The sequence below is a fragment of the Choloepus didactylus genome, chromosome 16 (assembly GCF_015220235.1).
Source record: "Choloepus didactylus isolate mChoDid1 chromosome 16, mChoDid1.pri, whole genome shotgun sequence".
Lineage (NCBI taxonomy): Eukaryota > Metazoa > Chordata > Mammalia > Pilosa > Megalonychidae > Choloepus > Choloepus didactylus.
In genome coordinates, this window is record NC_051322.1 from 72,356,921 (window position 1) to 72,380,247 (window position 23,327).

Here is a 23,327-nt window from a genome sequence, read left to right on the forward strand (position 1 = left end):
GTATGTTTTTCAGCAGGTTGTTTTTAAAGGAACTATTTATATGTATAACCCAAAATCTCAGTATAATATATTTTTAAATGATGTGAAGGAAAAGTATTGAGTTACAACCCAAATGTGACTTAGCAGGGTGCCAGAATCACATGTGGCCATTCTGAAAAGCATATCCTCAACAAAGGGGATGTGCATCATGGATGGGGCAAATAAAGCAACTGTTTGCTAACAATCATACTTATTCTTTGATGATCAGGAAATCATATTTTAAGTATTTTCACTCTAATATATAAATAAGGAAGTAACTTTTAAATAAACATTTCTCTGTGTTTTAGTTATTCCATAGGAAATGGGGGATTTTGTGCTGAAAAGTGTCACATTACAATATTTTCAATTTATGAAAAATGAAAATTTTTCTATCAAAAGTTCTTAGAATTTTTGAGCAGATTATTGACATTTTCAGGAGAGGCCTATACTTAGGTTGGGTCAGAACCCTGGGGAGATGGCTAGCTCTCCAGGAAGGAAGCGGCTAGGTGCAGAATCAAGGAACCAGACCCGCGGCGACCCAGCAGAGGCAAAGCATCCCTCTCAAGCAACCAGGAAGGACAGAGGCCTCAATGATGACTGAAATGGGATTTTCAAAAAAACCAGCTCAGTAGTATAATGGCATTTATTTGATTTAAAGATATATGATATTTCTTACCCTCCCAGATTTGTGGAACAAAATTACTACCTGTTACATACATAGATTTCTCACACTAGTTCAGGACTTGATAACATATCAATCTCTTCATCTTAGTAAAAGAATTACCTTCACTTGTCATTCAAAAAACTCTGCATTTCTAAACTCAAATATTAATATATTCTAGGTTTTCCTAATTATGTTTAGCAGATAAAGCGTCACACATTCTCTAAGCATTCTCCAATTTTCTCCACTATCTTCTTATTTTGCTCTTCTCTGGCACATGAATATATTTTTTGAAATAAGACTGACCACTGCATAAGAAGGGAATGCTATTATTTCCTGTAAGATGAGGTCCATATCTTTTCTAAGCTCTATATACCAAAAAAAGGATAACAATTGAGAATCACAGCAATTAAGGCATTTAGGAAAAGGAAAATGTTCAGATATGTGAACAAAGACTGATGCACAAGGAAAGTACTTTCAGACTTAACATGAGAAAAAAAGGAATTACCTATAAAACAGTAGAGAAATAGGTTAAAAAAGAAAGAAAAAGAAAACAAAAGCAAAAAACCCTATCAAACAGAGTTCAGTCATATGTCTGGCTATCATGTCCACATAAATCATGTTTCCAGTCATATTTAGTGATGTAGGAAAATGTTCATGCCATATACAATGTTATATGATGAAAGCAGACTACTGTACGTAATGCACAAGTAGATTAACAGTGGATGCCTCTGGCTGTTGAAATTATGGGTAACATTTCTTCTTTAAAAATTTACACATTTTCCCCACATCTACGGTGGGTCTCCACTTGCTCTCACATGCAGAAGAAAGGCTATAAAAATATTTAGGAAATGTTTTCTTCAAGTTACCTCAGCCAACCTTACTGTAACCAAACTCCCCAAATAAAAATTTAATAGAACTAATGTAGATCTGCAGAAAAAAAAATGACGCCCAATCTCTAACTTTCTAAATGAAGGCTGAGGATCAGTTTGAACTCCAAAGTCAAACAGAAAGACTCTCAGAACAATTACTTCCTATAAGAACTCAGTTCTCAATGTCGTGAAACACCAGCTTCCAGGATTAAAATAGTAAGATCTACTGAAAAGAAAATTGACATTTAATTATTCTAAAATCGGTTTCCCACTGGTTGGTATCCAAATATAACTTTTAAAAAATGAAACTGAAGAATATGTATGTGACAAAGGTTTACTATGACACTAACTGCAGGTGAGAAGTTCCCGCTTGATTGCTTAAACCACCTTAGACGGCTTCACTTAAAGATTCTAATTGGTTGTTGTGAACTTGCACTTATATTCTTGCGACATGAGCAAACATAGCACTTCAGTCACCCTTCTGTAAGCATTTTGTGGGCGGGGACAAGATCTTATTCATCTCTGTATCCCAAGTTGCAGGCACAGTATTTAATGCATAGTATAGGTTCAAGAACTTTGGAAAAATGGATGCACTACATGTCAAATAACATCCAGATCATCCAAGCACATTATGCTTGCCTTGTTCCTTTCCATATGCTATTGGTACTTCCACCGAAGTTGATAATCTCCAAGCCTAATTACTCTCTACCCCTAAAAATCATTAAATTTAGTTTTCTCATACTTATGAATTTGTTTTATCATATACTTTTGTTGAAATCCTATTACTCTCATTAGTCCTTCTCAAGGTATAGTAAAAAAAAAAAAATGTAAAACCAAGTCTCGAGTTACTTATTCCTTATTTTTCCGTAGTGGCTTTTACGTGTTTGTGGCTACAGAACCTTTAGAAATCTGAGGAAAGCTATGGACCCTTTCTCCAGACAAATTCACACACATACACTTTGTGAAATAAGTACAAGTGTTTTATATTTCAGGGGATTCACAGACCCCCTCAGGCCCGTTAAAGGGCTCTTGGGATATATGTTAAGGCTCATTACTATATAAATGCTCATATGGATTCGTCACTCAGCATGCTTTAAAATTTTCAAGAGACAAAATTTGCTGCTGTAAGAAGTGGAGAGGAATGAATTGCTACAACCTTTATTTGCCCTGTAGCTTTGAAGGCACAGCAAATGATTTCAACAAAATGGGGGTAGTTCTTACAGCGCTGTCATTGTCCCAGGGACTGAGAACACAGCAGTGAACGGGAAAGACGTGGTCCTTGCCACCAGAGCTCACAACAACAGAAGGGCTGGAGAATCAGACAAAGAATGGCAATGTGGGGTGACTGAGGAGTTCGAGATTGGAAGCAGGGAGAGCCGTTAGAGGTGGGTATGATACAGCAGGCAGAGAAGACGGCGGCCTGGGCAGAGCTGTGGCAGCAGAGGGGCAAGAGTGGAAGACTAGGATGATCCTGAGAAATAGATCACCAGGGCTTGGCCTTAGGTAGGAGCAAAAGATGCTTCTGAGGCTTCTGCCCTGGGCACGCGGGGATGGTGTGGGGTGCAAGCTGAATGCACTGTGCACAAGTTGAGCCCCCTTGTCTGTGGGAGATGAGGGGCCCCTGAATCAAGCAGATAGCTGGATGCTTGGGCCTGACTTTTTGAGAGACAGCTGGGCTGCTGACTGGGTGCTAGAACACAGACAGGAGCAGAAGCCATGAGAGGTGTGGATGCCCAGGGAGAAAGAGCCTGGGATGGAAACTTGAGTCAGTAAGAGTCTGAAGGAGGCAGAGAAAGAGGTTAGAGGAGAAAGCCAGGAGAGTGTGGTGTCACTGAACTGGTTCCTTGCCTATTTAGGGGCCACTATAATCTATTTTCCTAAAGGAAGTTTCTCTGAATTTTAGGGCATCAGTAATCCTACAAATTAAGAGGAAAGCCATGTAAACAATGTTTATGAACATTTTGTACTCTAGTGTTGTTATAGATCAAAATCAATGTATTATATTTAAAAACATTTAATATAATAAATACAAATGAGATTTGGAAATAAGTGATATTAGATAATAATTTATGCTTCTATAACACAATAGAGCTTTAAACCTAAGTAAAATAACAGAAACTTGAAGTAAAACTATGTATCTATATCTACATTTCTAAAACACAATACCTTATCTTTGTATGTGTGTTATAATTTATAAGGTACCTTTATCATGATCCTATTTAATTCTTACACAAAAGCCATCATGTGGTAAGAAAGGGATTATTAACCTCTTCTGCCGATGGAGAAACCGATGCTCAGAGAGGTCAGGAGACTGTCCTAAAACCACATCTGAGAACCTGGCAGTGCTTTGTCCTGTGCTATGATCCTCTCATGTAGGGCAATGTCACATAGGGAAAGAATGTCCTATTCTGAGAATTTCAAGCACAAACTTTAAGGAAGTGTGAGGGTGAGAGTGTGAGAGTGTGAGTGTGTGTGAGAGAAACAGATGAACAGGAACAAGCACGCCCTGGAAAATCTATACAGAGGACTGGTAATATAAAGACAGTTTTGCAAGGGGGCGAGGCTTGGCAGGAATGCAAGAAGCAGTGGACTCACCTAATCTGCTCCGTCTAATCTCCTCTGGTGAGACGGGTCGCAGCTTTCTTTCTGCTTTGATTTCTTCTAATATTCTTTCATGGAGACTCCGTGGCCGTGGAGGGGTTGGTTTCAGTTTTCTGGCTGAGGCCTTAGGAAAAAAAGTAGTGGCTAGAGAATTGAGTAGTTGTCCTTGAAATTTTTTTACTGAGGTCCATTCATACAGTACAGTATTATGAAAGTATATTCACTGATTGATACATTACTTAATAACAGAGCTAAAAGACTATTTTTCAAGTCATTAAATATCAAGATTCCTAAAGCAAAAGGGAGATTATTGGATTTCACAGGGTTTTGTCATATGTGCTCAACTAATTTTAAGCAGTCAGTTCTGCTAAAGTTATCATTGTGTTCCCTATACGCTAGTATGATAGGCAATTAATTGACATGTAAGTCATATTTTATCTATTACTATTGCTGGGGTTTTTTGCTATTTTTTTAATTAGAGAAGTTGAAGGTTTAGAGAAAAATCACACAGAAAAATACCATGTTCCCATAAACCCACACTCACACAGTTTTTCCTGTTATTTAACACTTTGCATTAGTGTGGCATCCTTGTTACGACTGACGAAATGATATTATTGTAATTATACTATTAATTATTGTCCATAATTTACATTAGGATTCACTCTCTGGGTTGTAGAGACCTATGGTATTTAAAAAAAATTTTATTCTAGTAACACATATACAGACTAAAATTTCCCCTTTTAAACATATTCAAATATAGAATTCAGTGGTGTTAATTACATTCACAATGCTGTGCTGCCCTTATTACCATCCATTACCAAAACTTTTCCATCACCCCAAAGAGAAACTCCGTATCAATTAAGAATAAACTTCCCATTCTCTATACAAGACCCAGCCCCTGGTAACCTGTATTCCAGTTTCTTACTATGAATTTGCTTATTCTAATAATTTCATATTAGTGAGATCATATAATATTTGTCCTTTTGCGCCTGTTTTTTTTCACTTGACATGATGTCTTCAGGGCTCATCAATCTTATCACAGGTTATCAGGGCTTCATTTTACGGCTGAATAATATTTCATTGTGTGTATATACCACATTTTATTTATCTATTCATCAGTTGATGTACACTTCAGTTGCTTCCATCTTTTGGCAATAATGCTGGTATGAACATCAATGAGCAAATATGTGGCTGAATCCCTGCTTTCAAATCTTTTGGGTATACACTTAGAAATGGGGCAATTGCCAGGTCATATGGTATTTCTATACTTCGCTTCTGAGGAACTGCCAAACTGTCTTTCACAGCAGCTGTACCACTTTACATTCCCACCAGCAATGAATGAGTGTTCCTATTTTCCCATATCCTCTCCAACATTTGTAATTTTCTGTTTTTTTTAATACTAGACATTTTAGTGGGTGCGAAACAATTCAATTTACATTTTCCTAATGGCTAATTACATTGAGCATCTTATTTCCATGTGCTTTTTGGTCATTTATATATCTGCTTTGGAAATGTCCATTCAAGTCTTTTGCCCATTTAAAAACTGTATTCTTTGTCTTTTTTGTTGTTGAGTTGAAGGATTTCTTTACATATTCTAGATATTAAACCCTTATTGGATATGTAGTTTCCAATTATTTTCTCCCATTGTGTAGGAGGTCGTTTTACTTTCATGATAAAGTCCTTTGAGGTCCAAAAGTTTTTAATTTTAATGAGGTCCCATTTATCTAATTTTTCTTATGTTGCTTGTGCCTTGGGGTTAAAGTCTAAGAAACTATTGCCTAACACAAGATCCTAAAGTTGCTTCCCTATGTTGTCTTCTAGGAGTTTTAAAGTTCTAGAACTTATATTTAGGCCTTTGAAACATTGTGAGTTGATTTTTGTATAAGGTGTGCGATAGGGGTCCATCTTCATTTTTTGTATATCAACATCCAGTTTTCCCAGCATCATTTGTTAAAGAAACTATTCTTTCCCAGTTGAGTGCTTTTTGCCCCTTTGTCAAAATTAGTTGACCATAAATGTGAAGGTTGATTTCTAAGCTCTCAATTTGATTCCATTGATCTATATGTCTGTCCTTGTATCAGTACCATGCAGTTTTGATTATTGTGGCTTCGTAATAAGTTTTATGATCAGGAAGCATCAGTCCTCCAACTTTACTCTTCTTGTTCAGGATAGCTTTGGCTATTCAAGGCTCCTTACCTTTCCATATAAATTTGATGATAGGTTTTCCCATTTCTGCCAAGAAGGTTGTTGGAATTTTTATTGGGATTGCGTTGACTCTGTAAATCACTTTGTGTAGTACTGACATCTTAACAATATTTAGTCTTCTAATCCATGAACATGAAATGTCCTTCCATTTATTTAGTAGGTCTTCTTTGATTTCTTTCAGCAACATTTTGTCGTGCTCTGTGTGCAAGTCCTTTACACCCTAGATATTTATGCCTAGATATTTGATTTTTTTAGTTGTTATTTTAAAGGGAATTTTTTTCTTGATTTCTTCTTCCAATTGTTCATTGCTAGTATATAGAAACACCACTGATTTTTGCATGTTGATCTTGTACTTCATAATTTTGCTGAATTCATTACTTCTAGAAGCTTTGAGGTGAATTTTTCAGGATTTTCCCTATATAAGATCATGTCATCTACAAATAAAGAAAATTTTACTTCTTATCTTCCAATTTGGATGCCTTTTATTTCTTTTCTTGCATAATTGCTCTGGCTAGAACTTCCAGTACAATGTTGAATAACAGCAGTGGCAGTGGGCATCCTTGTCTTGTTCCAGGTGTTAGAGAGAAAGCTTTCAGGCTTTCTCCATTAAGTAGGATGTTAGCTGTGGGCTTTTCATATATGCCATTTATCATATTGAGGAAGTTTCCTACTATTCCTAGTGTTCTGAGTGTTTTTATCAAGGAGGGGTGCTGGATTTTGTCAAACGCCTTTTTGGTGTCAACTGAGATGATAAAACATAGTTTTCTTTCCTTCATTCTGTTAATGTGGTGCATTACATTAATTGGTTTCCTTATGTTGAACCAACTTTGCATACGTGGGGGATAAATTCCACTTGATCATGGCGTATAATTCTTTTAATATGCTGTTGGGTTTGGTTCGCCAATATTTTGTTGAGGATTTTTACATCTATATCCATAGGAGATATTGGTCTGTAATTTTCTTTTCTTGTTGTGTTTTTATCTGGCTTTGGTATGAGGGTGATACTGGTCTCGCAGAATGAATTACAGAGTGTTTCCTCCTCTTCAGTTTTTTTCGAAGAGTTTGAGCAGGAGTGGTGTTAATTCTTCTTGGAATGTAGGTAAAACTCCTTGTGAAGCCATCTGGTCCTGGGCTTCAATTTGTTTACTAGTTATAGGTGTGTTGAGATCTTCTGTTTCTCTTCTGTCAGTGTAAGTAGTTTGTGTGTTTTCAGGCATTTGTCCATTTCATTTAGATTATCTAATTTGTTAGTGTACAGTTGTCTATAGTATCCTCTTATGATCCTTTTTATTTCAGTGGGGTCGGTAGAAATGTGCCCATTTTCATTTCTGATTTTATTTATGTGTATCCTCTATCTTTTTTTCCTTGTCAGTCTAGCTAATGTCAATTTTATTGATCTTTTCAAAGTACCAACTTTTGGTTTTGGTCATTTTCTCTATGCTATTTTATTCTCTATTTATCTCCACTCTAATCTTTGTTATTTCCTTCCTTCTGCTCACTTTGGGTTCAGTTTGCTCTTCTTTTTCTAGTTCTTCCTGTTTTGAGCTTAGATCTCTGATTTAAAATCTTTCTTTAATGTAAGCATTTAGAGCTTTCAAGTTCCCTCTTAGCACTGCCTCTGCTGCCTCCCATAAGATTTCGTATGTTGTGTTTTCATTTTCATTCACCTCAAGATATTTCCTAATTTCCCTTGTGATTTCCTCTTAAACCCATTGGCTGTTTAAGAATATGGTTTTTGATTTCCACGTATTTGTGAGTTTTCCATGTCTCTCTCCGTTACTGATCTCTAGCTTCATTCCATTGTAGTTGGAAAAGATACATTGTATGATTTCAGTCTTTTTTAATTTATTGACATTTTTGTGACCTAAGATATGGTCTGTCCTCAAGAATGATCCATGTGCACTTGAGAATAAAATGTATTCTCTTGTGGTTGAGTGAAGTGGTGTATATATAAGTCTGTTAGGTCTAGTTGGTTTAGAGTATCTTTCAAGTCTTGTATTTCCTTACTGATCTTCTATCTAGATGTTCTATCCATTATTAAAAGTGGTATATTAGAGTTACTCCTCCAGGAAAGTAGGTAAAAAGCCAGGAACTGCGTGGATTGGACACCACAGAGCAATCTGACTTCGGGCATACTTCATACAACACTCATGAAAATGTCGAACTGCTGAGATCAGCGAACTCTGTAAGTTTTTGCGGCCAGGGGACCCGCGCCCCTCCCTGCCAGGCTCAGTCCCGTGGGAGGAGGGGCTGCCAGCTCCGGAAAGGAGAAGGGAGAACTGCAGTGGTAGCCCTTCTCGGAAACTCATTCTACTGATTCAAACTCCAACCATAGATAGACTGAGACCAGACACCAGAGAATCTGAGAGCTGCCAGCCCAGCAGAGAGGAGACAGGCATAGAAAAAAAAAAAATAACGCGAAAAACTCCAAAATAAAAGCAGAGGAATTTTGGAGTTCTGGTGAACACAGAAAGGGGAAGGGCGGAGCTCAGGCCTTGAGGCGCATATGCAAATCCCGAAGAAAAGCTGATCTCTCTGCCCTGTGGACCTTTCCTTAATGGCCCTGGTTGCTTTGTCTATTAGCATTTCAATAACCCATTAGATCTCTGAGGAGGGCCCTTTTTTTTTTTTTTTTTTTAATCCTTTTTTCTTTTTCTAAAACAATTACTCTAAGAAGCCCAATACAGAAAGCTTCAAAGAATTGCAATTTGGGCACGTCAAGTCAAGAGCAGAACTAAGAGAGCTCTGAGACAAAAGGCAATAATCCAGTGGCTGAGAAAATTCACTAAACACCACAACTTCCCAAGAAAAGGGGGGTGTCCGCTCACAGCCACCATCCTGGTGGACAGGAAACACTCCTGCCCATCGCCAGCCCCATAGCCCAGAGCTGCCCCAGACAACCCAGTGTGACAGAAGTGCTTCAAATAACAGGCACACACCACAAAACTGGGCGTGGACATTAGCTTTCCCTGCAACCTCAGCTTATTGTCCCAGAGCTGGGAAGGTGGAGCAGTGTGAATTCACAAAGCCCCATTCAGCCATCATTTGAGAAGACTGGGAGCCTCCCTACACAGCCCAGCAGCCCAGAACTGCCCTGGGGGGACGGCACCCACCTGTGACATAGCACAGTCATCCCTCAACAGAGGACCCGGGGTGCACAGCCTGGAAGAGGGGCCCACTTGCAAGTCTCAGGAGCCATACGCCAATACCAAGGACTTGTGGGTCAGTGGCAGAGACAAACTGTGGCAGGACTGAACTGAAGGATTAGACTATTGCAGCAGCTTTAAAACTCTAGGATCACCAGGGAGATTTGATTGTTAGGGCCACCCCCCCTCCCCGACTGCCCAGAAACACGCCCCACATACAGGGCAGGCAACACCAACTACACACGCAAGCTTGGTACACCAATTGGGCCCCACAAGACTCACTCCCCCACTCACCAAAAAAAAGGCTAAGCAGGGGAGAACTGGCTTGTGGAGAACAGGTGGCTCGTGGATGCCACCTGCTGGTTAGTTAGAGAAAGTGTACTCCACGAAGCTGTAGATCTTATAAATTAGAGATAAGGACTTCAATAGGTCTACAAACCCTAAAAGAACCCTATCAAGTTCAGCAAATGCCACGAGGCCAAAAACAACAGAAAATTATAAAGCATATGAAAAAACCAGACGATATGGATAACCCAAGCCCAAGCACCCAAATCAAAAGACCAGAAGAGACACAGCACCTAGAGCAGCTACTCAAAGAACTAAAGATGAACAATGAGACCATAGTACAGGATATGAAGGAAATCAAGAAGACTCTAGAAGAGCATAAAGAAGACATTGCAAGACTAAATAAAAAAATGGATGATCTTATGGAAATTAAAGAAACTGTTGACCAAATTAAAAAGATTCTGGACACTCATAGTACAAGACTAGAGGAAGTTGAACAACGAATCAGTGACCTGGAAGATGACAGAATGGAAAATGAAAGCATAAAAGAAAGAATGGGGAAAAAAATTGAAAAAATCAAAATGGACCTCAGGGATATGATAGATAATATGAAACGTCCAAATATAAGACTCATTGGTGTCCCAGAAGGGGAAGAAAAGGGTAAAGGTCTAGGAAGAGTATTCAAAGAAATTGTTGGGGAAAACTTCCCAAATCTTCAAAACAACATAAATACACAAATCATAAATGCTCAGCGAACTCCAAATAGAATAAATCCAAATAAACCCACTCCGAGACATATACTGATCACACTGTCAAACACAGAAGAGAAGGAGCAAGTTCTGAAAGCAGCAAGAGAAAAGCAATTCACCACATACAAAGGAAACAGCATAAGACTAAGTAGTGACTACTCAGCAGCCACCATGGAGGCGAGAAGGCAGTGGCACGATATATTTAAAATTCTGAGTGAGAAAAATTTCCAGCCAAGAATACTTTATCCAGCAAAGCTCTCCTTCAAATTTGAGGGACAGCTTAAATTTTTCACAGACAAACAAATGCTGAGAGAATTTGCTAACAAGAGACCTGCCCTACTGGAGATACTAAAGGGAGCCCTACAGACAGAGAAACAAAGACAGGACAGAGAGACTTGGAGAAAGGTTCAGTACTAAAGAGATTCGGTATGGGTACAATAAAGGATATTAATAGAGAGAGGGAAAATATGGCAAACATAAACCAAAGGATAAGATGGCCGATTCAAGAAATGCCTTCACGGTTTTAACGTTGAATGTAAATGGATTAAACTCCCCAATTAAAAGATATAGATTCGCAGAATGGATCAAAAAAAATGAACCATCAATATGTTGCATACAAGAGACTCATCTTAGACACAGGGACACAAAGAAACTGAAAGTGAAAGGATGGAAAAAAATATTTCATGTAAGCCACAGCCAAAAGAAAGCAGGTGTAGCAATATTAATCTCAGATAAAATAGACTTCAAATGCAGGGATGTTTTGAGAGACAAAGAAGGCCACTACATACTAATAAAAGGGGCAATTCAGCAAGAAGAAATAACAATCGTAAATGTCTATGCACCCAATCAAGGTGCCACAAAATACATGAGAGAAACACTGGAAAAACTAAAGGAAGCAATTGAGGTTTCCACAATAATTGTGGGAGACTTCAACACATCACTCTCTCCTATAGATAGATCAACCAGACAGAAGACCAATAAGGAAATTGAAAACCTAAACAATCTGATAAATGAATTAGATTTAACGGACATATACAGGACATTACATCCCAAATCACCAGGATACACATACTTTTCTAGTGCCTATGGAATTTTCTCCAGAATAGATCATATGCTGGGACATAAAACAAGCCTCAATAAATTTAAAAAGATTGAAATTATTCAAAGCACATTCTCTGACCACAATGGAATACAATTAGAAGTCAATAACCATCAGAGACTTAGAAAATTCACAAATACCTGGAGGTTAAACAACACACTCCTAAACAATCAGTGGGTTAAAGAAGAAATAGCAAGAGAAATTGCTAAATATATAGAGACGAATGAAAATGAGAACACAACATACCAAAACCTATGGGATGCAGCAAAAGCAGTGCTAAGGGGGAAATTTATAGCACTAAACGCATATATTAAAAAGGAAGAAAGAGCCAAAATCAAAGAACTAATGGATCAACTGAAGAAGCTAGAAAATGAACAGCAAACCAATCCTAAACCAAGTACAAGAAAAGAAATAACAAGGATTAAAGCAGAAATAAATGACATAGAGAACAAAAAAACAATAGAGAGGATAAATATCACCAAAAGTTGGTTCTTTGAGAAGATCAACAAGATTGACAAGCCCCTAGCTAGACTGACAAAATCAAAAAGAGAGAAGACCCATATAAACAAAATAATGAATGAAAAAGGTGACATAACTGCAGATCCTGAAGAAATTAAAAAAATTATAAGAGGATATTATGAACAACTGTATGGCAACAAACTGGATAATGCAGAAGAAATGGACAATTTCCTGGAAACATATAAACAACCTAGACTGACCAGAGAAGAAATAGAAGACCTTAACCAACCCATCACAAGCAAAGAGATCCAATCAGTCATCAAAAATCTTCCCACAAATAAATGCCCAGGGCCAGATGGCTTCACAGGGGAATTCTACCAAACTTTCCAGAAAGAACTGACACCAATCTTACTCAAACTCTTTCAAAACATTGAAGAAAATGGAACACTACCTAACTCATTTTATGAAGCTAACATCAATCTAATACCAAAACCAGGCAAAGATGCTACAAAAAAGGGAAACTACCGGCCAATCTCCCTAATGAATATAGATGCAAAAATCCTCAACAAAATACTTGCAAATCGAATCCAAAGACACATTAAAAAAATCATACACCATGACCAAGTGGGGTTCATTCCAGGCATGCAAGGATGGTTCAACATAAGAAAAACAATCAATGTATTACAACACATTAAAAACTCGAAAGGGAAAAATCAATTGATCATCTCAATAGATGCTGAAAAAGCATTTGACAAAATCCAACATCCCTTTTTGATAAAAACACTTCAAAAGGTAGGAATTGAAGGAAACTTCCTCAACATGATAAAGAGCATATATGAAAAACCCACAGCCAGCATAGTACTCAATGGTGAGAGACTGAAAGCCTTCCCTCTAAGATCAGGAACAAGACAAGGATGCCCGCTGTCACCACTGTTATTCAACATTGTGCTGGAAGTGCTAGCCAGGGCAACCCGGCAAGACAAAGAAATAAAAGGCATCCAAATTGGAAAAGAAGAAGTAAAACTGTCATTGTTTGCAGATGATATGATCTTATATCTAGAAAACCCTGAGAAATCGACGATACACCTACTAGAGCTAATAAACAAATTTAGCAAAGTAGCGGGATACAAGATTAATGCACATAAGTCAGTAATGTTTCTATATGCTAGAAATGAACAAACTGAAGAGACACTCAAGAAAAAGATACCATTTTCAATAGCAACTAAAAAAATCAAGTACCTAGGAATAAACTTAACCAAAGATGTAAAAGACCTATACAAAGAAAACTACATAACTCTACTAAAAGAAATAGAAGGGGACCTTAAAAGATGGAAAAATATTCCATGTTCATGGATAGGAAGGCTAAATGTCATTAAGATGTCAATTCTACCCAAACTCATCTACAGATTCAATGCAATCCCAATCAAAATTCCAACAACCTACTTTGCAGACTTGGAAAAGCTAGTTATCAAATTTATTTGGAAAGGGAAGATGCCTCGAATTGCTAAAGACACTCTAAAAAAGAAAAACGAAGTGGGAGGACTTACACTCCCTGACTTTGAAGCTTATTATAAAGCCACAGTTGCCAAAACAGCATGGTACTGGCACAAAGATAGACATATAGATCAATGGAACTGAATTGAGAATTCAGAGATAGACCCTCAGATCTATGGCCGACTGATCTTTGATAAGGCCCCCAAAGTCACTGAACTGAGTCATAATGGTCTTTTCAACAAATGGGGCTGGGAGAGTTGGATATCCATATCCAAAAGAATGAAACAGGACCCCTACCTCACCCCCTACACAAAAATTAACTCAAAATGGACCAAAGATCTCAATATAAAAGAAAGTACCATAAAACTCCTAGAAGATAATGTAGGAAAACATCTTCAAGACCTTGTATTAGGCGGCCACTTCCTAGACTTTACACCCAAAGCACAAGCAACAAAAGAGAAAATAGATAAATGGGAACTCCTCAAGCTTAGAAGTTTCTGCACCTCAAAGGAATTTCTCAAAAAGGTAAAGAGGCAGCCAACTCAATGGGAAAAAATTTTTGGAAACCATGTATCTGACAAAAGACTGATATCTTGCATATACAAAGAAATCCTACAACTCAATGACAATAGTACAGACAGCCCAATTATAAAATGGGCAAAAGATATGAAAAGACAGTTCTCTGAAGAGGAAATACAAATGGGCAAGAAACACAAGAAAAAATGTTCAGCTTCACTAGCTATTAGAGAGATGCAAATTAAGACCACAATGAGATACCATCTAACACCGGTTAGAATGGCTGCCATTAAACAAACAGGAAACTACAAATGCTGGAGGGGATGTGGAGAAATTGGAACTCTTATTCACTGTTGGTGGGACTGTATAATGGTTCAGCCACTCTGGAAGTCAGTCTGGCAGTTCCTTAGAAAACTAGATATAGAGCTACCATTCGATCCAGCGATTGCACTTCTCGGTATATATCCGGAAGATCGGAAAGCAGTGACACGAACAGATATCTGCACGCCAATGTTCATAGCAGCATTATTCACAATTGCCAAGAGATGGAAACAACCCAAATGTCCTTCAACAGATGAGTGGATAAATAAAATGTGGTATATACACACGATGGAATACTACGCGGCAGTAAGAAGGAACGATCTAGTGAAACATATGACAACATGGATGAACCTTGAAGACATAATGCTGAGCGAAATAAGCCAGGCACAAAAAGAGAAATATTATATGCTACCACTAATGTGAACTTTGAAAAATGTAAAACAAATGGTTTATAATGTAGAATGTAGGGGAACTAGCAGTAGAGAGCAATTAAGGAAGGAGGAACAATAATCCAAGAAGAACAGATAAGCTAACGTTCTGGGGATGCCCAGAAATGACTATGGTCTGTTAATTTCTGATGGATATAGTAGGAACAAGTTCACAGAAATGTTGCTATATTATGTAACTTTCTTGGGGTAAAGTAGGAACATGTTGGAAGTTAAGCAGTTATCTTAGGTTAGTTGTCTTTTTCTTACCCCCTTGTTATGGTCTCTTTGAAATGTTCTTTTATTGTATGTTTGTTTTCTTTTTAACTTTTTTTTTCATACAGTTGATTTAAAAAAGAAGGGAAAGTTAAAAAAAAAAAAAAAGAAAAACAAGGAAAAAAAAAAAGATGTAGTGCCCCCTTGAGGAGCCTGTGGAGAATGCAGGGGTATTCGCCTACCCCACCTCCATGGTTGCTAACATGACCACAGACATAGGGGACTGGTGGTTTGATGAGTTGAGCCCTCTACCATAAGTTTTACCCTTGGGAAGACGGTTGCTGCAAAGGAGAGGCTAGGCCTCCCTATATTTGTGCCTAAGAGTCTCCTCCTGAATGCCTCTTTGTTGCTCAGATGTGGCCCTCTCTCTCTGGCTAAGCCAACTTGAAAGGTGAAATCACTGCCCTCTCCCCTACATGGGATCAGACACCCAGGGGAGTGAATCTCCCTGGCAATGTGGAATATGACTCCCGGGGAGGAATGTAGACCTGGCATCGTGGGACGGAGAACATCTTCTTGACCAAAAGGGGGATGTGAAAGGAAATGAAATAAGCTTCAGTGGCAGAGAGATTCCAAAACGAGCCGAGAGATCACTCTGGTGGGCACTCTTACGCACACTTTAGACAACCTTTTTTAGGTTCTAAAGAATTGGGGTAGCTGGTGGTGGATACCTGAAACTATTAAACTACAACCCAGAACCCATGAATCTCGAAGACAGTTGTATAAAAATGTAGCTTATGAGGGGTGACAATGGGATTGGGAAAGCCATAAGGACCACACTCCCCTTTGTCTAGTTTATGGATGGATGTGTAGAAAAGTAGGGGAAGGAAACAAACAGACAAAGGTACCCAGTGTTCTTTTTTACTTCAATTGCTCTTTTTCACTCTAATTATTATTCTTGTTATTTTTGTGTGTCTGCTAATGAAGGTGTCAGGGATTGATTTAGGTGATGAATGTACAACTATGTAATGGTACTGTAAACAATCGAAAGTACAATTTGTTTTGTATGACTGCGTGGTATGTGAATATATCTCAATAAAATGATGATTAAAAAAAAAAACAAAAACAAAAAACTCAATGAGCCCATATATGAATATTTTAACAGGCTCAAAAGTTGTGAAAAACAAATCCTTCCAAGCTATAACAGCAGCTAAAATCCACTCTGCCACATATGGACAACTATAACCAACTGGACTATGCCAAGTGAAACCTCCGCACTTCTGCCCCCACCTCTCACTTCCCATTCCCATAAAATTTCTCTTAATTCTCAGATTGTGGAGACAGATTTGAGCCTTGGCTTTCATGTCCTTGTTAGTAAACCTTGCAATAAAACTCTTTTCTTAAAAAAAAAAAAAAAAGTGGTATATTAAAGTCTCATACTATTAATGTAGAACTGTCAAATTCTCCCTTCGTATCTGTCTGTATTTGCTTCAGATAGTTTGGGGCTCTGCTGTTATGTCCATATATATTTATAATTGTTACATCTTCTTGTTGAATTGACCTTATCAGTATATAATGACCATCTTTGTCCCTCACAACAGTTTCTGACGCAAAGTCTACTTTAGCTGATATTAGTATAGCTATCCCAACGCTCTTTTATTTACTACTTGATGGCCTGTTTTTTCCCCCATACTTTCACTTTCAAGCTACTTATGTCTCTGAATTTAAGATGAGTCTCTTTTAGACAGTATATAGTTGGGTCATGCTGTTATATCCACTCTGCCAATTTCTGCCTTTTGACTAAGAGTTTAATCCATTTATATTATCTTTTCTTTTCTTATTGTTTAATATATATATATTTGAGAGACTTGGGTAAGCTTTTGCTATCAACCCAGAAGGAAAAGTGGTGCAGAACAGAGGAAAACACACCAAAATTCAAACCAGATTAGAATATTTTGACTCTGATTACTAGAAAGAACCCTCTTCACAGAGGAAGATAATATAAAAGTGGACTACAGTGGGTGGATGCACTGTAAAATAGTATCAGCACAACAATTTAATCAAGGATGGCTATGAGCTCTATAAAAGTAAGCTGGAAGTATAATTCACACTGGTAACTATCTGTTGTTACACTTAGCTATTATTGAAGGTATTCTGCCAGATTTTTCACCACAACTCAGGTTGTTTTGAGTTAAAACATCCTAAGGCACTCTTGCATTAAATAGTTTTAAATATTTTTCTGTGACTTAAGGCTGTGGTTTACAAAGTTGGGCTTCATGACTCAGCATTTTTAAGAACTCTGTATGAAAACGAACCATCTAGAGGAGCTGAGCTGCAGAGACGGAGCCCTCAAGGAGAATCATTCATTGGGGAGCATCCAACCAGGAGGGCTAGGTTCAAGTACACACCGGATTTAAAGGAGGCCTCGATCTGATGAAGTCCAGGATGATTTCATGAGCACTTTTTTTTAATCGAGGAGGAATATCACCATTCACCTGAAAGGAAGCAAAAAGTAGATTCATAAAATTATAGGATTGTCATTATAAGTTTCTGGGTACAGCTATTATGTCAACATAAGTCAGAAAAGTACTAGAATGTAATTTGGCCTTACCAAAGACATTTTTTTATTTCAGGTCAATAAAGTGGGGAGTGATCATACTACCTGATTAACAGCAAAAATAAGTATGCATAATTGAAGAAATTCCAAGTTCACTTTAGAGCTATCATTTTGGGAAATCATATACAAAACACATCCCATCTGACACAAGGTTTCCAAAATTATGAATGAGCATTAAGTAATATTTACATGTATTAAGTATTTCACAATTCAAACAGTCTTTCACCTCTTATTTGCATCCTTGTAAAAATCCTAGGTAGTAGGAGGGCCAGGCAGCATCGTGCATATTCTGTAACTCTGAGCACAGAGGACATCTGTCTGCACTCACAGACAGGTAGGGAGAGGGTCATTGCAAAGCCTTGGGCTCTGATTCTTGCTCTATGGCCCTCTCTTTTTAAGGCAATGCATTACAAAAAAAATTTTTTTTTTTGAGAAATAAAAAAAAACAAAAACAAAAACATACACACACCCCAGAAAACCACAAAAGAAGCCTAAACTCACATTTTACCACTGGGAAGGAAGACCTGTGAATATCTGTCATATTTGTTTTCCAGTATTGTTTAAAAAACAAAACAAAACAGAACTTTAATGGCCACCCCCAGTCCCACTGCTCCCTAGATGTCACCCCTCTGTCCTAAATTCATGCAACCCCTTCTTCTTCCCTGCTGGCAAGCACCTATTTTGTTTTAGTGCCCCCACTTCCCAGGCATGAGTAGGAGAGTTTGGCCCCGTACTAGGCTTTAGGAGTAAATGGTGACTGGCCGGAGCCAAGCATGTGATGGCCGGCTATTGGTTTAAGGACGGCCATGCAGCCTAGGAGCAAAGCAAGACTTACCCTCCCTGTGCATTTTGTGGCACACAAGATTTATTTTTTAAATTCCCATTGTATAAACAATCAGGATTTTCTATTACTTTCTATTCTGCTCCTGACCAGGATAATCCATATCTTTCTGGCTATTTGTCATACACTTTTACTTTAACATTCTTCCACCTCATCAGCAGGATTTAAAGTGTAAATTAAAGGAGGCGAGATTATAAGTTCCATTTCCAAAACAAGTACATTCACTTCAGTTTCCTCACTAGTCAGAAACTGTAGCCTCGATCCCAAGGACAAAATGTGGGTCAGCGCTCAGCGGAAGATGCAGAGAGAATACATTAGAAAAAGCAATTATCACTCTGCTGCTGCTGCTCAAGAAATTATTCTGTATTTGTATATAAAAATTCTGCATTTTCATATAAATACAGAACATATCCTGAAACAAGCTCTCTGAACTGCAATGATGAATGATTCCTGGATGGGCTCAAAGAGTAGCCCTGTAAGAAAATAAATTTTTGTAGGCAGCTGAATTAGGAGTTAAAAAGATAAAAGAAATCTTATTAACATATCTGCAAACATATTAGGCAAAAAGACAACTATCTCTCATACTGAGATATATAAGCAATTTATTTAATTTGTTGTATAGTTACAAGCCTACTGCATAAATTAACAGAATTTTCCTCAATATGCATTATTTGAATTTAAAAATTTTGAATTACAATAATTACATCAATAAAAGATGTAAAATGTCTGCATCTTTATTTTTTAAGGCGAATTATTCTAATCATTTAGAACTAAAACATTTTGAAAAAATAAATCAATCAAAATGTTTTACATCACTAAAATTTAATACTCTAAATAATGTCCCATTTGGCCGAGACATTCAATTCCCACTAACACCACCACAAATGTGCAGACAACACTGGACTACCATGGTATACTATGGAGCTTAAGCCACAGGATATAAAGAAGTGATGAATGCACAATTATATGATGGTACTGTGAACAGCTGATTGTACACCACGATGACTGTATGATGTAAATGTATCTCAGTAAAACTGAATTAAAAAAATATTAACAAATTACAAAGAAAAAAAAAAACACCACTGCTCAGCACAGTGCTTCAGGTACAAATGGGGCATGCATGAAAATGCTCCACGGGTTGCTCCTGCAACAATATATGTCTTCTATGAAATCAGTTAAGTGGCGTTATAATAAGAGTAAAAAAGTAAAGGAAAAAAAACCCAAAACAATGTTTTTCAGTGATTAATAATTAAATATGAATAGATGAATCTCCATTCTCATTTTTCAGGTAAACTTAAAACAAGCAACTAATCAAAAACTTTAGCCTAAAACTTGAAAACTTTTTGCATATAAACCAGATCACCACTAGACTCTCCTGCCCTGAAGGATAGGCGCTGGATCTACTGGCTTTATATTTGCCCCAGACCCTTGCAGGTGAGGAGCTTAGTACATATGTATCCAAGTGAACTGTATTTAACTAGCCAGACAGAAGATGACAGGAAAAAAAACAGCGAAAACAATGGCTAGAGTGAAGCAGAAACATCTGTGCTGTTTTTCTTCACTTCCCATCCACAACCTCCAAGATGAAAAAAAATGTACTAATTTCAGCTAAATATACTAGATTGAAATGGCAGGTAGATGCATCACTAATAATCATCCTAAGGACATAAAATCCCCTGCCATTCCAAAGCTCTCAGACTTCGATAAACAAATGTTCAAATACTTTGATCCTTGAAAAAGCAAACTTTTTTCTATTTTTATTTTAAGTGAAGCAGAGCCACTTATGATGACATCAGACCACAACTAAAAATGAACAAAGTCAACTTACAGTTTAGTGATTAACACTGGGTCCCTAATCAACTTTCAAAAAGGTTCCATTTTATTAAAAGAAAAACAAGTATCTCTAATATTGATGCAAATTTTCCCTACACACAATGAGCACTTACAAATCAGTGAGACTAAAAGAAAAATGCACAAAAGACATAATACTATTACTACTATGAAAAATTACATAATGCTTACTATGTGCCAAGCACTGAAGAATTTTTATCTTGGCACTTTATAATATTATTTCATTTGATCCACACAGCAACCCTACAAGGTAGGCACCTTTACCCCCATTTCATAGATGAAAAATCCAAGGCAGATAGAAGTGAAGTAACATGCTTAAAATCACATTGGCAAGTAGAAGAACTAACACATGCACCCCATTTGCAGAGTCAATCCTCATAAAAACATCAGATTGCCTAAAACACATTAAAAGATGTTTCAAGTACGGAAGTGGTTCAAGATGGCGGAGTGAGACATTCCAGGGCTCTGTCCCCATGCAGAAGTTTTGAACCACCACCAAGAACTGGCAGAAACATCTTTCTCAAAGGTCCAGAAAATATTTAAAGGATTGCAGTAGCAGGACAAGAGCCAAATCAAGAAAAAGGCAATTTTAAAGTGGTAGGCTCTCCAGGTGCCCTTGCTGGCCCCTCCCACATCCCCACACCAACTTGTCACAGACATAGCCCTTGCACCCAGTGCAGATCCCTGGTCCCAGTTCCCGATTGGGCAGAATAACCCTTGAGCTCAAACTAGGAGCACCTTTGTCTGGGCCAGCCTGAAGGACTGGACTGTGACAATCATCACAGGACTGCCCGTCCAGAACCTTCCCCATGTGTAGAGGCAGCTCACAGAGCTCTCCTACAGAACGCTGTGGGAGAACAATCAAGTTGTGTTCCCTGCGGCAACGGATTGCTGGCTGTGGGACATATAGTATGGTGCCCAGAACCATAAGGAAACGCTATTTCCTAGGGAAGAGGGGACATTCATATTCATGTAAAGCGGGAAAATCCTAAGGCCACACACACTTGCCCAGGACAAGATGTATGAGCAAAAAGGACCAGGGAAGACCTTACACTTTTGCCTAGAGCTATTCTCCAAACAAGATTTCCATATACCACCCTATTATTAACACCCTGCATTGGTGTGGAACACTTGCTACAATCAATGATAGCATATTTTTATAATTGTACTATTAACTACAGTCCATGGTTCAACTTAGGGTTCACTGTTTGTGTAGTGTACTTCCATGGATTTTTAAAAATGTTTATTCTGTTATATATACAATCTAACATTTCCCTCTCTAATCAAATTCATATATATTTTGCAATGCCGTTAATCAGATTCACAATGCTATGTCACCATCACCACCATCCATCACAAAAACACTTCCATCATTCTGAATAGGAACCCTGCACATTTCAAGCCCCAACTTCCCATTCCCTATCCCCACCCTCCCCCCTGGTAACCTATATTCTAGATTCTGACTCTATGAATTTGCTTATTCTGTTTCAAATTAGTGAGGTCATACAATGCGTATCCTTTTGTCTCTGGCTTATTTCACTCGACCTGATGTCTTCAAGGTTCATCTATGTCATTGCATGTATCAGTATCAGGACTCCATTCCTTTTTACGGCTGAAAAATAGTCCATCATATGTATATATCACGTTCTGTTTTCCATTCATCAGTTGATGGACACTTGGGTTGCTTCCACCTTTTGGCAATTGTGAATAATGCCACTATGAACATCGATGTGCAAATATCTGTTTGAGCACCTGCTTTCAATTCTTTTGGGCATATACTCAGTAGAGGAATTACTTCAAAATATGGTAGTTCTAGACTTAGCTTGCTTGGTAATAGCCAAACTGTCTTCCACAGTGGCTGCAACATTTTAAATTCCCTCCAGCAATGAATGAGTGTTCCTATTTCACCACATCCTCTCCAACACTTGTTATTTTCTTTCTTTTTTTTTTTAAGAGCAGCCATTCTACTGGTGTGGGGTTTGCTTATTTTTGAAATTGTCTTTTAAGTTTGAAATTATTTCAAAATAAAAAGCTTATAGAAAAAAATGATATTTGACCTACACAAAGTAATGGTAAATCAAATGACATCACATCTCACCTGTAGAATTGGTAGATACAAGTTTGATAGCATAACATAGTATTAGTAACAAGCAGAGAAAAGAGATTACTATATACTTTAAAAAATCTTCATGTGAATGAGAACACATGTATGTTTTCTTTTGTGTTTGGCTTCTATTGCTTACAATTATGTTCATGAGATCCAATTACATTGATACATGTTGGAGTAACTCATATTCATTACTATTATTCCATTATGAATATACCATGATACTGTCATTTTAAACAGTTGTTGGACATTTGAGTTATTTCCATAATATGGCTTTTACAAATAAAGTTCATAGGTACAGTCCTGTGGCTTTTGGCACATCTAACATACACCAATCCTATTTATGAAATCTTTGCCTAACTCAAGGCTATGGAGACGTTCTATTATGTTGCCTTTTAGAAGCTTTTATTGTTTTACATTCACATTTAGATCTAAAACCATGTAGGACTGATTTCTTCCTTATGTACAAAATATTTCTTTCTTACGTGAGAGAAGGGTCAAGACATATGTTTTTCCCCATGAGGAAATCTAATTGGCTATAAACCATCTATTTAAAAGACCATTCTTTTCCACTGCTTTATGGTGTGACCTTTGTCATTAAGTGAACAGACAAGTCTGGGTCTGTTTCTGAACTCTATGTTGTTCTATTGTTTATTTGATTGTCCTTGGACCAATTTTAATTAGTATAGCTGTGTAATAAGTTTGATAACTGGTGATAGAATTCCTTCAACTTGGTTATTCTTTTAAGACTATATTTTGTTATTGTCTTTTAAGACTATATTGGTTATTCTTGCTCTTTGCATTTTCATATATTAGAATCAGCATATCAGTTTACACACACACA

At 37.5% G+C, this 23,327-nt stretch overlaps 1 protein-coding gene across 3 annotated transcripts in view; it reads right to left on the reverse strand.

Moving 5' to 3' along the window:
- The window catches only part of SPIRE1 (spire type actin nucleation factor 1), a 286,381-nt gene that overhangs the window by 50,849 nt on the left and 212,205 nt on the right, over positions 1 to 23,327 (reverse strand). For all 3 annotated transcript variants that reach the window (XM_037805905.1, XM_037805906.1, XM_037805907.1), the window contains 2 exons: positions 17,476 to 17,562; positions 4,147 to 4,276 (listed from right to left, as the gene is read on the reverse strand). In XM_037805905.1, coding sequence (XP_037661833.1) covers positions 4,147 to 4,276; positions 17,476 to 17,562 — 217 coding nt within the window. The remainder of the gene's footprint in view (positions 1 to 4,146; positions 4,277 to 17,475; positions 17,563 to 23,327) is intronic.